The sequence below is a fragment of the Chroicocephalus ridibundus genome, chromosome 2 (assembly GCF_963924245.1).
Source record: "Chroicocephalus ridibundus chromosome 2, bChrRid1.1, whole genome shotgun sequence".
Lineage (NCBI taxonomy): Eukaryota > Metazoa > Chordata > Aves > Charadriiformes > Laridae > Chroicocephalus > Chroicocephalus ridibundus.
In genome coordinates this window covers 81,187,247-81,204,510 of record NC_086285.1, presented here as the reverse complement: position 1 = coordinate 81,204,510, position 17,264 = coordinate 81,187,247, and the positions used below count along the sequence as shown (strand labels likewise).

General features: G+C 40.8%; 1 protein-coding gene across 1 annotated transcript in view; it reads left to right on the top strand.

The window, feature by feature from the left end:
- The window catches only part of LOC134511711 (cadherin-6), a 106,982-nt gene that overhangs the window by 42,374 nt on the left and 47,344 nt on the right, over positions 1 to 17,264 (top strand). Inside the window, exon 2 of the mRNA XM_063326091.1 lies at positions 10,828 to 11,179. Coding sequence (XP_063182161.1) covers positions 10,952 to 11,179 — 228 coding nt within the window. The 5' untranslated portion in view covers positions 10,828 to 10,951. The remainder of the gene's footprint in view (positions 1 to 10,827; positions 11,180 to 17,264) is intronic.

The window sequence follows — 17,264 nt, the reverse complement described above, 5'->3', positions numbered from 1 at the left end:
GCGTGAAGCAAGAGAGCAAAAAAAAAAAATAAAAAAAAAAAATCGTGTGATACAAATTTCCTCAATATTCCTAATTAAACAACTCATTAAGTTTTTTCAAAGAACTAGTGACATAAGTGGCATTATTAAATACTTCAGAAGCTATTCAGTCACAAGTAACATTATTCTTTTATACATTTTCATATTCTGAGAAACATAAAATTACTAGCAAAAACATATTAAAAGGCCCTTTTCAAAGAAGAAAGCCACCTCTCAGATTAGCAATTTGAAAAGCAAGTATGCATGTTTCCTATTCAAGAAACTTCAAGAGTTTCAGAAACATCGTTCACTGTTCACAAAACCTCAGTTAAGTAATGAGTCATTATGGCTGGAAATACACGCTGAAGTGGTAAAGTTTATTGCCTCACCTGAAGTTACAGGCAGAGTATAGATGTTTCTGGCGTGCAGTTTGTACAATGAATAAATATCATCCTGCCTGGACAAGAATGTCCTAGTGGTCAGCCTGCTAGAACACCCCTGCCATCATGGTGTGGTATTTATTCACCCTGGATGAACCCCAAGCATGCCTTTTCCCATTTTAGTAGTCATTATCCAGTCCTAGTAACTCTGAAGTCACTCAGAAATGCCTCAGTCCCTCTCACTGCCGCAGCTTTTTTTAATGCTAACCACGAGGATAGCCTAGGAGGGCTTGCCGCCGTTATTTCCACTCTCCGCCATCCAGTCCGCCTCTCCAGTTTCGGGGATCTGAACCCGACTGCCTTTTGATCAGCTGAGGGCAATGGAGGCCGCTGCAGTCTAGCCCTGCTTGAGAAGATCTCCTAGATCCTTAATGGGATCACAAGTAGGATCAAGAGATCTGAGAAGGGAGGCAGCAGATCTGCATTAGCTCTCCTGCCTTTTGCTACAGCTTCTTAAGCTGTGCAGTTAATAGGGGTAACATTAAGAGGCTTTTAAAGAAGCTATAGCGTTTTAGTATAGCCAGTTACTATCACGATCAAAGAAATAATAGACTCTTTCATCAAAAGAGAGACATGACCTACTAATCTGCAGTTCTTTTAATAGCACATTCGTAATGAAATGGGTCTTAATGGGCATCTCTCTATTTTCCAGGTGATTGCTCCTGTTGGAGTGTATTTGCACAAATGGAGTTCACTTGCCCACAATAAGCCGAGCATTGCAGTCATTTCTGATTTGGTAGCACTCTGCATCCATTTCACAGTGGTAAATGGCCATGAAAGCCTATGAGAAATAAGCAAGCCCTTGACAATCAAATACGAAGACAAAGTTTAGCTATTTCTCTCTTCCCCAGGTCCAGTACCTTATGTCCCACCTAGTGATTGTTTTCGCCTAACTTCAGAGTGGGAAATCAGCCTATGTTTCTGTCAAGAAGGAAAGAAAAATATAGTGATCACTGAGCCTCTAGCAGAGAGAGAAGAGCAAACAGCAGCTGGTGAACGGAAAACTGCTTAAGACAGACAACTGCTTTGCTCTACTATGGATGAAATGGGGCACGCTGGCAATGGGGGTGGCAAGGAGAGTGCCTGTACAGGGGAACTGCAAAAGGCAGGCAGAAGAGATTAGGGTCACTAAGACAAACAAACGAAAACAGTAGCAATCACATGTAGGATTGTGGCTATCCTAAAAATGTGAAGTTCCAGACAGTTGTAAATAAAAAAAAAACCCAGAAAACAATCTCATTTGTACATAAGAAAAGTGATTAAGCTCTAATATGCCTAAATTAGAATCAGCTGAACTCTGCTTACCTGTTTGCCCTCAGTTGTACCACTTGCTATAGCAATTCTGTTATCTCAGTCTGTGGGTTTCTTCTGTAGGAAATAAATCAGGATTTTAGCAATTAATATTGTGCTTGACAACAATATACACTGCCCAAAGCACAATCAAAACATTCCTGTCAAGAGAATTTTCTTTTACTTGTGTCCGTTATTGAGCTGCCTAATTACTACTGTCAAAAATAATCAGTCTTTCATAGGAAGATATGCTGGTGCCTGTTGAAAAAGAAACCTTACCTCCTCCTTTCTTTTCTTCCTGGCTACGCATGTGGCAGTATAGCCTCTGCCTTCCTTGTCGCACTGCAATACTTGAGGGAGAATTGCAATGCTACTAAAGCAGCTGCAAGCCCAGGTTTTTCTCTTGTGTTTGGAGAGTATCGCTGACACCTTGGCTTTGACTAATTGCTGATCAGCACAGAAAGGATTTGTTGTCTATGGTTCTGTCTCATTTATGGGAGCTTGTGGATAATTGTCCTCCAAGGGCACAGAGGTAGGTGCCTGGTAAACGGTAGACTGAGTGTGCATGGAAAAAGCAGAACAGGATAACTCACCTACATTAAGAAAAACAGTTTTCAGGGAGAAGCTGACCATGTTGTTTTGGTTTTTTTTAACGTGTCTAAATAGTTTCCTTACTAGAGATTTTTGGGTGGTGGCATCTCATACCTTTCTCAGAATGGAGTCATGTTTAAAATAGATCTATTTTTGCTTTACAATGAAAAGCCTAAAATGTCAATGATCACTTCTAAGAGCCTGTCTAGGAGACTTTCAAATACTAAAGTCTAAGAAGAAACAGAAGAAGAGGTATTCAAACCATGTAGCTTTTTCAATGGAGAGACAAAACGCTTTAACTTAGGCACTTCAAGTCACCCAAGAGCCTTTCACTTTCTATTAACTAGGTAGGGAGGGTAGACTCCTTTTCAGGCATCAGATTTCAATGTGTAAGGTAGACTGAATTTCTTTTTGATGACACTCCTGCTTTGAAGAACCTGCTAGTTCCCTATTCTAAAATAAATAAGATTAAGGAAAAGCCCAGCTTTATTAAAGCAACTGCAAGTTTGACAGTAGCTTATTGCAAGTCTGAAAAGAACAGTAAGTTTCACAACAAGATGACAACACTGCAGACTTCCATCAAGTACTGCAACGAGGAATAAGGTTTTCCTGCAGCATTTTCATGGCTTCAAGGATGCTTTTTGTACTGCTTTGCTTATGATTCCATGCACATCTGCTACTCTCTGCCATTAAAGTATTGATCAGGAATAAAAGACCCATGTACCGGAAACGCACAGCATTAGGAGGGCTACAGATTTGTTCTCCTACTAAACGCAGTTGATTGCTTAACTGCTTTAGTCTTCTGTCCATGAAGGAACAGACGAATACTGTAAATTACATTAAGTTACTAGTCACATACCTGTCCCCCGTTTTAGATTATAACGCAGCATTAGGAGAATGCTTCCCGCTGCAGGGGGACAATGCAATATTGTGGAGGGCTGTCCCCACATCACCTTTTGCAAAAGGCAGCAGCAGCTAGAAGCCTTTTGGAAGACCAGCTCCTGCTTCTTGTTAATGCCATGCAGAGGTAGCTCACAGAGAGGACAGAATCAGCTAGACCTGAGTCCGTCTCCTCCATATAGCAGCTTGCAGAGGTGACACCTACATAAGGTTGCTGCTTTTATAGCAATCACTGCTCTTGCCCACACACCCAGGGAACATCAGATCCTTTTCCAGGTGCTCCAGCTACAGGCTCCACACACCTTCCGGTGTATGCCAACATCCAGCCAGCATGTGCAGCAAAGGCGTACGTGGTGGTTAGAGCATAGATATTATGCCTCGGACTGGCACACCGTCAGAAAGGATGAAGAATAACCTTGTGATTAAAATGTTGCTGTATGGCTCAGGAAATCTGAGTCCAGGCACCAGCCCCGCCACAAATACTCCTGAAAGACCACAGAAAAGCCACTTAATGCAACCATACAATGGAAACAAGATTTCCTTTTCTGTGCCATTCCTCTATCTTGTGTGTATAGACTGTTTATGCACAGTGGATAAAAGGCACGCTCCCAGTGTGGCTAAATACAGAGACTTAGACTGGGCACGTCTGAAACAAGATGACACTAAGGCTCTTTTCAAATGCCAGGTGAAGAAAAATAAAAATATCTGCGAGCAGACAAACATCATCATCAATTCACTCACCAGCTCCTGAATAAAGTCATACAGTCATCTTTTGCCACGGCCATTCATGAACTAAAGAAGGAGATATACGTCTCACTTTCCCTCTCTTGTCAGTGTGTGCTTTTGTGAAGGCTGGTGTTCGTGTGCGTTCAGGTCCACTAAGGTTAAAGCAGTTGCGTTGTTCAAAAGGGCTATGTTAATAGATCCCAGTGCAGGGTGGAGGTAGTAGTTATCTTAACATTTCTGCTGCATTTAGTTATTTTTATAGTTCTGGGCCTTTTTTCCTGCTGAGAGCACGGAATAATAAAATGACTTTGAAAGACACTATAATCAACCACTACTGGCTGCAATTGCATTGTGTACTTGATGTCTTCAGAAAGTACCTCTAGTTTAAAACCACAAATCTTTTGGTTCGAATTCTCTCTTGGCTCAGTTCTTTTTTGTTATTTCAGAGGTGTATTTACAGGAATGATCTCTAGAGCATATAGGCTTATATAACAAAGAGATCAAAAAAGTGAACAGCAGATTAAAATTTCGTCAGCTATCTTTACACTGAAAATTTGACTCTTTCTGTTTATGATTGATATTTACAAATGAATGCCTCATGGACAATGAAAGAAGAAGGGCATTTGTATTTCAGAGCTGTAAAAGCTAATTCACACTTGAGAAAATTATTAGATGGAGACTTTCAGATCTAACTGGTCATAAGGGAGACATAATTGTAAAGTAAGCTCAAACTCAACAACTGCTTTTTAAGTGCAAGTCAATTACAGACAAGTCTGCAGTGTTACAGCTTCTGAGCACATGAAACTTAGCTATTACTGAAAATCTCTAGCAAGGAATTATTTGCTATATATGAAAATGTATCACTATGATATATTAAAGTATATGAATACAACACTGAAAAGAAGCGAATATGATAAATTTGGAAGGCTCTATTTTTTGAAGTTAGATGGAATACTTTCTTTTCTTTGTGCAGCTATTGCTATTTTAACCTTTCCCCCCTGTGATGAGAAAGTAATTTTTCTGCACATTTTCCTTACAGCCTTAATCCCTTCCTTGCAGTCTTGCCTGCAGGGCAGCAGAACCACATACTTCACATTTGCAAGGACAGCCCCAACAACAGCCTAGGGTCCTGCTCCTCTGGGTCATTCAGGTTCTCTTAGGGACTTGGACATTGCTTCTTTAGCATGGTTTTGCAACAAGGTAAAACCTAAGCAAATAATCACCAGATCCTTACCTAGCATGCCTCATTCCATACCACAGACTGTCACATCTCACGCAGCAAACACAGGACTCACTATTGGACCATCATCCTCCTCCCCCGTTATTGCTTTCCCACTTTTCATGCCTCAGGTTTTGATGAAGTGTTGATGTCTTCTTCTCTCTCAGGCTCTATGGGTTAAACACTGGTACCTGATATTTGAGCCAGGGGAAGGTCCTTCCAGCAGGACCATGTGAGTATAGAGAGTATCTCTCACTTCATGGTCTTTCCAGGTGACTAGCAACTGACTCTCCTGCACAGGGACACCGTGACGATGAACCCTGCGGTCCAGTTACTGTGGCTGGCAGTTTGCTTTGTAGAATTGTTTAGGATTTAAGGAGGGTCAGTTTGCCTGGCAAACTCAATTGATGCTGGCTTAGGTAAGCATCTAGAGGATACGGTATCGGAATATTTTTAGTCCATCCCCAAATCTTCCACAAAATTAAATGTAAATTAAAGCTTCCAGGGCAGAACCCTCCCTTTCTTCCAAAGGTGGTAGTAGACGTTTCATATAATACAGCTGTTGATTAAGCCAGGGGCTAGTCTGCATCTTTCCACCACCTACCATAAATCAGACCTGATTTTGGGGCAGTAAAAACACATACCCTGGTGCATTCATAGTGTAATCTGCTAAAATGAAAGAGCGGGGTCTGTCTCTGTGCGTTTTTCCCAAGAACCTAAGCAATCTCTACGAGGATGGATGCAGTTTATTGAGTCACTTAAATGAAAAAAAAAATCAAAAACAGAACCACAAACCTAAAACTAACTATTCCTGTTAGAGGAATTTTCAGATCCATATTACACTCACCCAGGGTATATCAGTATCATTTCCCATGCTCAGTTTCCTAAATTGCTATGCCACATCATCTATTAACTTTCACCTCCTCATTCATTCTCAGTGTGAGAATAGCAGTACATTATCAATTCTTGAAAATACAATTAATGTTCATGCCAGGGTACTAATGGACTTTAATCCTAATGTGTGAAGCTTTGTACCCAGCCCTCAAACAATGAAACACTACCTAGATGACTAGGGAATAAAAGATCCATTATACTGGCACTTCTGTTTGAATAAAGGTTATGTCAGAAACTTTAGAGACACTGATGGTTGTTGACATATTTAGAGGCTGTTTAAAATCTAATAATCGGCAACCCGTAACATCCAAGATGTATAAATACATAGAGGAATGTAATTGAATGCATGGGATCTGAAAAAGAAATTATGCTCACGTCCAAAGTCTAGGACACTCTATGAAGCATATTCCTTTGAGAGTCTGTTGAGGGGGGAGTACCATGGGGCTGAACAGAAAGGAAAGAAGACAAAATGTTTTTCTTCTCCTTACTGATGCATCTCGTGGGAAGGCTCTTTGCTAGTCTGGTTTATTTAACCACTAACTGGGAAAAGCAGCACAATCCACAGTGCTGAGTGGGATCAGAGGTGTAACCTCTTTGAGGTTCCTCAAGTCAAGAACCTGCACCTGATGCCTGTCACTGTACCAGAAAGGCATCTCCAGGGGCAGAGCTTCCTGATTCATAAGAGCGACTCCAATGGACATATTTCCTCTTTGACTTAGAGTTTAAATAATTAAGTATTTCTCTGGAAATGTGTAAATCTGCACTGAATTCTCACATTGGTGGCATTAAGACATTACCTACATTAACGAGGTGCTGGGGGAGAGGGTGAATAGAGAGGTTGACTATGAATATCATCACCTAGGGGAAGTAATTTTGAAGTTGGTATTTATAGTGATTAAGCAATTGTCTGAGGTTTTGATCCTTCAAAGAGGCGTGAACATAAACTTTAAATCTGCGACTTGTCACACCAAAGACAGTTCTGTGACTGCAAGTGACATTGCTTTTATGTTAACAATCATCATATCTAAAGTTAGACTAGGATTTTTTTTAAACTTGGGTATGCAGATTCCTTCTTCTCCCATAAAAAGCCCCGATTTGCTATATATTTGAGCTGACAGAGCTAAGCCAGTTGTCTGAGGCTGTTGTACAGTAAAATCATTTTTCACTCTTGACAGTTGATTAACACAGCAAGTTCCCCAACCACCTGACCAGCCGATGGTTGAGAGAAATGCCATGTTTAACGTGCCTCTTTTGTCTTATTGCCTGTCGTTTTACGAAGTGAAGAAAACAAAGAAATTTTAGCCCCCACCCCAAGGTCCCATCAGTTATATTTGCACAGCTCCGTTTAAAGAAAATAAAATATCCCTGGTGAATGACTTGTTTTCAAAATAAAGAAAGGAGATTGCATGAGATAAACTATTACATTGCAGAGACCTCTCTGAAGCATGAGACATTGAGACTGGAGCACAAAATGGCATTTAAGAGCCACAGGAGCTCACTCTTTACTAAAGGCTCAGCTCAGAGTATTGTGCTCCTGTCCCTTTTGTTCACTCAACTGGATTTATCACTGTGACCCGTAAAACAGTTATCAGCACCTATAGGGCAAAGACACCCTGGACTTCAGTCGGTACTTACCCCAATTGCATGCTGAAGCCCAGGTGTGTAAAGGTGTGTCTCCTCTCTTGCCACTCACAGGGAAGCTGCTGGGGCTTAGCTGCTCTGCTGCTTCGTGAAGACTACCCAGTCCAGAAGGACATTATGGGATCATGCCCTTATTTCAGTATTTTGGACACGTCTCTGCAGAGAAAAGGCTGTATTTCACAGCTATGATATCATTCTCGTGAGCTATATTTCAGCGTAAGCCACTATAAAACCTCTCCCATGACATCAGAGCTGTGAAATATAGCTGACTTCAAGTGCAGAAAATTCCCCCGCAGGAATAATTGTTTCCTGGCAATTGGCATTTGAAGGACTGATCCTTTAAAAGGCTGGCACAAATCCTGTCCAGGTAATGCTGCTCCAGGCAGCACGGCTCAGGAAACATTACAGGCAGGAGCAGAGGTATGGAGCCCCACTGTGGGATTTGGCCAGAGGGGTAATGAGACGAGCACCAGGGGAACCTGTCGAGTGATCATTTTCACCCCCTCACGCCTCAGCAATCCACGCAGACTTCGCTAATGGCTAAATAATAGCTTCGCTTATGTGCCGTGCTCCCTACCTCAGACCCTGCCTCCCCGACAAGGCGAGCCACGTGTGCGCAGCCAGAGCCACCCTCTCATCCGTCTTTTCACATCTGTGCTGCAAGCACAGAGCACGACGGGCCGTGCTGTGGCATGGCAGCGCGCCAGGGCTGCCGCTGCCCGGGGCACTAATTACTCACCTGGGCAGACCCCAGCCTCCCCGCGAAGCAGCCTGGCAGGAAAGTGGAAGTCAAAAATATTGTGAGAGACATAACCTCCTCTTTCATATCACGTCAGGGAAGGTGCCCACCCGAACAGACTCCACTCAGAGCTGGGGGTTAAAGGAGCAGATGTTGGCAGAGCCTTTTAAGGCTAGACCCTACGCAGGTTGGAAGGGTACAGGAGGAGGATAAGAGAGACTATAAAAACTGGGAGAGTTAAAATCACCTCTCCCTAAGCCTGCTCCTGAATCTGCCCACGTACCCCTCTAGTGACCTGCACATTTATTGACTGGGGCTCCATGAATCTCACTGAAGGCAATTGCAGAACGCATCCTAAAGCTTAGTCACACTGGCTTTTTCTGTTCCTCCTCTGTGAAAGTCTTCTTGTGGTGGGTAGCGGGTTCTGTTCTTGCTGTTATATCTGTGTGTGTGTGTGTGCACGCACACATGTTTACATGTATGTGAGTATGTATATGCCTGTGTGTCTGTGTCTATCTCACAACACTCAAAGCCTTACCTGGACGCAAATCCCATGACCTGCAGGACAGAGTTATTTTTACCTACAGAAAATTCATTGGCATTAATGAGAGCTAACAAGAAACCTTCCCTCTTCTCCGGAGGAAACTACAGTGCTTCAGAATTAATTGTACCTTTTCCATTCTTCCTCTAAACGCTAAAAAAACTGACTCCTCCTCACCCAGAAGTTACCTTTTTACAGTATTTTACCTTGTGAAGCAGTAAAACAATATTGTTTGAGCAGCCCTGTTCCATTACCTACTATCCATCTAAAAGCTAAGTGGTATTTCTTTATAGAAAATGATTTACTAAGAGGAACTGTAGGAGACTGGAGGTTATTTTATAAAATTTATTACTAAGAGCAATGACAAGCATAAGAGTGGCTAACCCAAGGCACTGTAAATGCTTTAACTCCATCAGTGTAGCTCAAAGGCTAAATTATGCCTGATTCACACCTTTAAAATAAAAACCCACACATAATATAGGGAAAAAATTGGCCCTTGATATAGAATATGATTCAAGTAGTGTTGTGTGAAATGCTTACAAAATAAAACAAACAAAAAATTCTCTTTTCAATTTGGTATAGTCAGATTGTCATTCCACAATCTTTATTTACAAATATTGAAAGCTGCTCTGTTGAATTTTGAGGTGGCTCAGAATGAGTTATGTTTTTTTGATCAGGATATTGAAAAAAATAAAGTTTCCATTTGTGAAACCAAATTAAAATTAATCAGATGATCCTTCTCTAAGAGTATGGATCTGTTTGGACTAAAAATTTAACAAAGTGTTTGTGAAAAATATATGTTGTGGAAGGTTTCTGTCAACTAATTCTGATTTCTTCAGATTATAAAATGTTCCAAAGCTGTTCATTAGGCATTTTGCATGACTCGTTACACATAGTATCATTTCTTCTTCCTGAATAGAAGCTTTCAATTTTTTTACAAACAGAAGAAATGTCCATACTACACTGTGGTACTGTATGTGTGGCTTTTTCTTGTGATGACAGTCATGCTATCTTCAGAGATAGGGATCATTTTCACAATTATTTTGAAGGTGCACAGATATTTAGTATTAATAATAGTAGGAAGGAGTAGCTAGTACAAACCTACAGGTGGAGATGAACTAGCTGATTTTGTTTTATTTTTAGAAGTTATTAATGAAAGCATTTACATATATAACTATGTATTTAAAGATCAAAAACTCAGTACAAAACTCTGGCAGTACGTAACTGAGGAAACCAAAATGTTCACTGAACTTCCTACACAGTATCAAACAGGTCTAGTATGTGGGAGATATTGACAAACATGCACATTTATTTCACTGACGTGTTTACTTGACCCTTCCTAAATGAAGTCAAAGGCAGAACTCCTTAAATGTGAGGGAAAAATCCTGGAGTTATCTAAGTCTGGGCTCTTCAGCCCATAACTATAGCAACAGAATGCCTCCTGGGAAGACAGTGTGCACTCTTACTAGCCCTTCTTCGATGTAATAAGGTAACCTCATCAAGATCCCCAGTCAAAAACCAATCAGTTACATCTCAAAGTCCAGGCAGTAAAAAGAGAAAAGCCCGGTTTGCCTTAGTCAATGAATGGAAGTAAATGGAGTTAAAAGGGAAAAAAAAGGAACCGCAAACCCAAACATCAGGACTCTTTCCTCCTACTCAGTATAGATTCGCTCAGATTATTTGAAGGACCGCTTGCAATGTTCTGAACCAGAAACAGCCCAGCTTTTCAACAATCACTATTGCTCTTCTCTCTTTGGTCTTATTTGCTGTAGCGATGAATGTTAAGTATCTTTGAAAATGCTTTAAAAGTTGTTATTTTTCTTTTCAGAGATCCTTTGAGACTGCAAAGACTAAAGAAGGAAGACGGCATGAGATTGGATTCGGTGCAGTAAAGTAGGTTAGTTTGAAGACAAGAAAAAAGATTATTATTTAGAACTTCTTGTGTTGCCGTGATGAGAACTTACCATTGCTTCTGGCTGCTGTTTTGGGCTGGTCAGCCCCACCAAAGTTTCTTAACTCCATTATCCAAAAGGACTAGTGGCTTTCCAGAAAAGGAAAAGGTTTTGGTATTGTCTGGAAACAGCAGGCGAGACCTCCATCGTTCCAAAAGGAGCTGGATGTGGAATCAGTTCTTTTTATTGGAGGAATACACAGGAACTGACTACCAATATGTTGGCAAGGTAAGATTCTTTCCTACGCATCCATAGTTTGATTTTAGAAGGACTAGAATGCCAGCAATAGCAAATAGATAAGAACAGCGCCTGCTACAACTTTCAGTTCACCTTCCTGTCTGCCCAGCTTCTGCTGAGGAGTAATTCAGCTTCAAATTGTAATCGACAACAGGAAGTTTCCAGTTTAACCAGCAAGTCCCATGACCAATCATGCACAATAATGTTAAAGATTTCCCTTTTCACTTTTGTCTGGAAATAATGCACCTTGATTACAGGGTTGTCTAGGCCAAATTTTTAGTTTTAAAACGTAATCTGCATTTTCCCTCATGCTCATTAATTTTACTAGAGTCAAACTAGTTAAACCAGAAGAGGTTTTGGTCCAAAATATTTAGGAATCGCAGTACCCATACTTTGGTGAGGATTCTCTCTATCCAGCAAAAGGCAACCATTTCCCTTTGAATTCCCCACTGCACGCGACAATGTTGCAGGCATTTCCTGATGAGACTCTGTGGTTCCACTGAGGACTCTGTGACATGACCATAATACTACAAGCCATGCTATTACAAAGAGTTGAAGCACACCGTGCTTATATACTAAGAAGCAACAGCCAGCTGAAAATTTCTAAACTCAAAACATGCCGACAGTTAGAAAAGGGTCTGTAAAATATAATAATAATTAAAAAAAAAAAATAATAATCACAGCTTAACTCTGAGAACACCCACCTCCCCGAGCAGCACACCCCCATGTCGGTAACAACCTTTATGTGAATTGTAGAGCTAATGCACATGTGGTAAGTTTAGAGAGTCTACACTGCCCAAGGTGCCATAGTCTATAGGCGCCTCTCTTGCAGAATGCAGAAATTATGCGATTGATGATGACATTCAAAGTAGAAACAATACAGTTTAGTTTTCCAAACTAAAATGGGATTGTGTCTGATCTACTTTGATCTCTCAAGCCTCTTAGCAAAGGCTGCGGATCACAGTGGTTTGACATTTTATCTCCCTCTGCAAGCTTCTGAGCATTCCCATGAGAAATGGTGGCTGCTTTTCTTGCCTGCCAATCAGCTGTCAGTCAAAGTTGGATGCAACTCTCCTTTCCTACTAAATGGCTGCAAGGCATGATTCAAATGAAGAGCTACTCAGCTGGTGTAATACTCGTAGAGCTCCGACCGGGATAATCAGCATTCATGAAGGATACCATGGAGCCCAATCTACAGGAAAAAGCCAAAGGCAGAAAGTCCTCCGAGAGGAGAAGTAGAGAGGGAAGATAAGAGGGTAAGAAAAAAAGCCAGAAGAGAGTAAGAGGGAAGAACTAGAAAGACAGAGGTGGATGGAAAGGAAACTTTACAAAGAGAGATCGAGACAGTGGAGAAGAAAGGGGCATCAAATAGGGGTAGAGGATAGGAGTTGGGATGAAAAGGTTACCTAAGGAGAGCACAAATAAAAACAGAAGATGAAACAGTGAAGAAAAAAGCCAACCAACCAACCAACCAACCAACAATAAAAAAAAAACCAGCTAAGAAATATGGAGTGAAGGAAAAAGAAAAGAAAACAAAAGACATCAGTCCTCCACACACACTCCTGCTTCACACTCTACTCAGATCGGGGTAATGGGGATCTCTTTCTCCAAAGATAAATCAGGTGGTGCTGTGGTGAGTCCTACAGCTTGTCGTTTTCACTGTGAATTTTGACATTAAACCTGCTCAGCCCCAAGTTCCCCATTGTCTCCACTGCAGAATTTGAGTAGAAGCTATTGGATTCAGAGGGACTGATAGGGGAGTGAATATTCCTGCAGGACAAGTTTGCTAACAGACAGTTAAAAAGATGGCCTGGTTGGACCAGAAAATGAAGAAAGTTTGAACTGGAGTCATTGAGAGAGAAAAAAACATGGATGTTATTTTTAAAAGTTGTTCTTATGCCTGTTGGTACTTTAATACACTTACAAAGCATAGAAACAACACATAATATATAAATGTCATTGATTCTGTGTCCCTGGGCTGTTCACAAGTGGCCTTTCACACGTCTTTCAAATGCCAGAACTGCTCACACCCTTGTAATTGAACAATTAGCCAAGAGGCATGGAAGAGCAGCCATTTATTATTAGAGAAAGTTGAGTATTGGTGTGAGGATAAATGATAGAAACAGCTGAATGTCTCCAAATTGAGGTAACCAGGCAATTTAGCTGAGCAATTAAACTTGATTGGTGTGGGCAAATGAGGATAATGAACATGTTTATGAAGCATATTTTTTTCTCAGAGGACTAAATGTTAACCTTAAACATGAACCGAAAATGGTAAGAATATTTGGTTATAGTCTTTTTATTCTCTTATATCATAAATAGATGTGAACAGGAAAGTCTTTTAAAACAATATCAATATATGTATGTAAAGGGGAATTGTGCTTGTGTCTTACTGTATAAGCAGTCAGACCTGAATCTTCTGAGGTTTTTTTGATTTTGGCAGTTGAAGGTGGTAGGCATTAACATCATAATTATAAAAAAAATATTCCATACAAGCTACAAGAAAAAAAAAATTACTTGAGCTGGTTTTACTTTTGTCTTTTCATTTGTTAACATCTGTTTAATTCGAACATCTACGTCAAAATATGAGATATAAGAAGTCTGTTGTGAAAGAAACAGCATTATTTCTATAAACTGCCCAAATTGCAGTTGTAAAATCATGTAACTATTTATAGTACAAAAATCACTTTTATATCATAATAGTTTTAGAGAGAAAGGGAAGAAAAGTGAGGGGGAATGCATTCAGGTTTGAGATAATACAAAAGAAAGTAATCTCTCTGAAGGCAGAGCTCAAGGCAGTACTGAAGACAATGCTGAAGCACCACCTGAGTCACCGACCAGAGCACTACTGTGCTCCATGCCTTGTATACTCTATATGCAATGAACCCAAATGCTTTCCATCCTTTAGGAGATAATTGCCTAAGCACAGACAAAACAAAGCAGTCCTTTTTTGGTACCCGTGGGTACTGTCAGCAATTAAAAAGTGCTCCCCAGTTTTGTATGCTACACACTTTACTGTCAGCCCAGATACGCTGCTGTATCACGCTGGACAAGAATATGTGGCTGCCAACAAGAAGCTCCCAGTGTTATCAATACAAGTTGATTGTGTGCTGTGGCTCTGACACCAGATCCACCATTTTATTATCCAGTTCTTGTATTCCTGAATGTCATTCCTGTATATTCCTGAAATAAAGCCTTTTAAAAAGAGTAGAAGTTCACACCTCCAGGCTTGGTTTGTCTCAGACATAATAATATAAGGAACTTGCAGAAAAGTTCTAGACTGGAATTATTCATTGCGCTGCTGAATAACTTGTGAACTACAGCTATTCATTGAAGTGTGATTGATGGGCACAGTGACATTTTAACCTGAAGATATCTTTTCTTCTGGTTCAGAAATTATGGCACTTGGCGGGGACTCAATCCCAAAATAAAATAGAAGGATTACATGAGCATCAAAGTAGAGAAGTGCCCAGCACTACTACCTAGCCAAAACCTGCAACATTTCAGTTGGGTTTTAAAAGTGATCTAGTTGTACCTGTGGCTGCTTAGTACGATTTTAAAGGGCTGGGGTGAATGCATCTCTAAATCACAGGTAAACCATGAAGTGGTAGTGCAGCTGTATACAGAAATATACGCTATGTTCCCTAGAGGTCTTCAGATATTCCTGGTCAAAAGAGTGAAAAAAATCTGCCCTGTTCCAAGATTATACTCAAAGGTATAGTTATCATATGTATTCTGCTTGATGTCTTTGCACAGCTGTCCCGTTGGCTACATAAAATTCGTGCACTGGCATCCATCACTGAGTCGTCTTGTCAGAGCACAAGCCTACAAATCACTGTTACATAAGGGGGTAAGATGCCTCTTTCTTTCAGACTAAATAAAGGTCTGAACAAGTCTTAAATCTTACTCATTAACCCAGAAACGGCTTCTGGCAGCCTTCAGTGCAAAGGAACAACTTGCTTTTCTGATAACAACAGGCACACCTGTGGAACAGTTTTGTCACACTCTGTCTGTCTGGCACTAGAAGGAAACTTCCAGACGTACTTTTCATTTTTGCTCTGTATTATTGATGTTTATGTAGTTCAAGCAGTATTCTCGCCTGGAAGCTATCTGATGTTACTACCTGTACAACCCATCATAAACAATCATCTTCTGCTGACAACTCCATTTTTCAAGGAAGATAAAGTCAAAGTCCTGCTGCTATGTGGCTTGGCAAAGCAGAAAGGATACTGCATTACTCTAGCCAAAACTAGAATCCTTCTGTCTGGTGTTGAAAGAACCACTGGGAAAGATAACTTACCCTCTGTCAGGAATGGTTTAAGGTACCATTGATTCTGCTTTGGAGGAGGAGGGGATGGATTAAATGATATCGCAATATAGTTTCAGTACTGTTTTTGTTTCTTTTGCCTGATTTTACTTCTGACTACAACTATTCTGTCAGCAAGCAGAACCATCCCTTGCAGCGCATTTCACCAGAAGCAAATCAAACACAAGGTAGAATCTCTCCAAACCATTGCAAGTAGTGGGACTACGTCACACAGTCAGGCAAAAATATCTGCCTGTGAGCACACACAAGGGGCTATTTAAACAAGGAAAATTATTGTCATGTAATACAGTCCATGCATTTTCAGCATTTGAGGCAGAAATGGGTCACATTACTCCAATGGTTAAAAGGTATCATATCTTAACTGGATGACATGAAAACTAGCAAGATAAACCTTCACTTTCTTTCAGATCTTTAGTACGCTAGCATTCTGTACTTATCATCAAAACTTTTGTTCTCCCAACAAAAGCAAGATGTGAAAAGTCAAATTAAATTGACTCTTCCCATCTGCACTTTTAACATCCTTTATGCAGTTCTATTGGCAAACACTTGCTCGGTATCTGTTTGCTTTACCTTGTAACTTGCACTGTGATACACACCTGATGCCTTCAGTTTGCCGTTCCAAACACAGTGACTATTTGTTTTCTTTATGAGGCCTAAAATTAAAAGTTCCACTTGTGATGTCTATTCAGGGAATCTACTCAAAACAGTTTTCAATTGATTTTGACACTTAGAATATCCTTTCTCCAGGTCTAGATTCTGCAACCTTCTTCCAAGAGAACTGGCCACCCAAGAGCCAGGCTTTAAGTCTCTGAATGACCTCTCAGTCCTGAACAGTTCCTGGGCTTGAAGTAGCTCACAGCAAAAGTGAAGACAGCGATCAATCATCCCTAGGTCGCGTCAGTCAATCATCTGAGCTGCTCTGTGGGTTGCAGCACTGCCCACAGTGTACACAAAGCTCTGGGCTGGACCCTTGTCCCTGGCAAGTCCTCAACTGTTTTCTTTCACAGCTAAACGTGCACAGGAAATTTGACTTTGCCCTGCGGCTCTCAGAGGACCTCCACACCCTTTACCATGCAGAAGGAGGAGGGATAAAATTCTGCACCTTTCCAGATTTAGGCTCCCCCCAGCAAGCCATATGCATGAAGGTGCTCTGGTCCTTGGGGAACACTGACAGCCGTCTGCACCACTCTCTGCAAAGGAATTGCTCTCTGAGCAGGGCATAGGGCTTTTTTTGGGCCATTTATGGCACTCCTGCCTTTTTTCTTGACAAGAAAGTCACAGGATCCTTTACGTGTACCAATATTAGTTAACTGCAATGATATGTTTAACTCTGTGGTGAAAGAAGCATCAAGACCAGCCTTTTACACATGAAGAAACTGATGTACAGCAAGATTAAATGACCTTATGCACAACTAAAAGTCAGAAATTTCTAAACCAAGACTTAAAAAACCCCAATAATCAGAATTCTTAGCCCCTTTTCCCCCCTGTCTAAATGATTAGGTCACCTGCCTCTTGCTTCAATAGGCTGAATACTTGTCATTCTCTTAAAAGGTGGAACAAATGCTGTGGTGTATCTGCACTTCCTATATTCCTCAGCCATCATTCATATTTTATGTTCCACCACTTGACTTTCCCAACTGCCCTTCATTCCTATATTGAATTGCACACACATACACACACTTGTCTTATATTCCTCTTTGAAAGATTTACTGGCGCTGATGGAAGTCCTCTGTACTGTCGGTCTCTGTG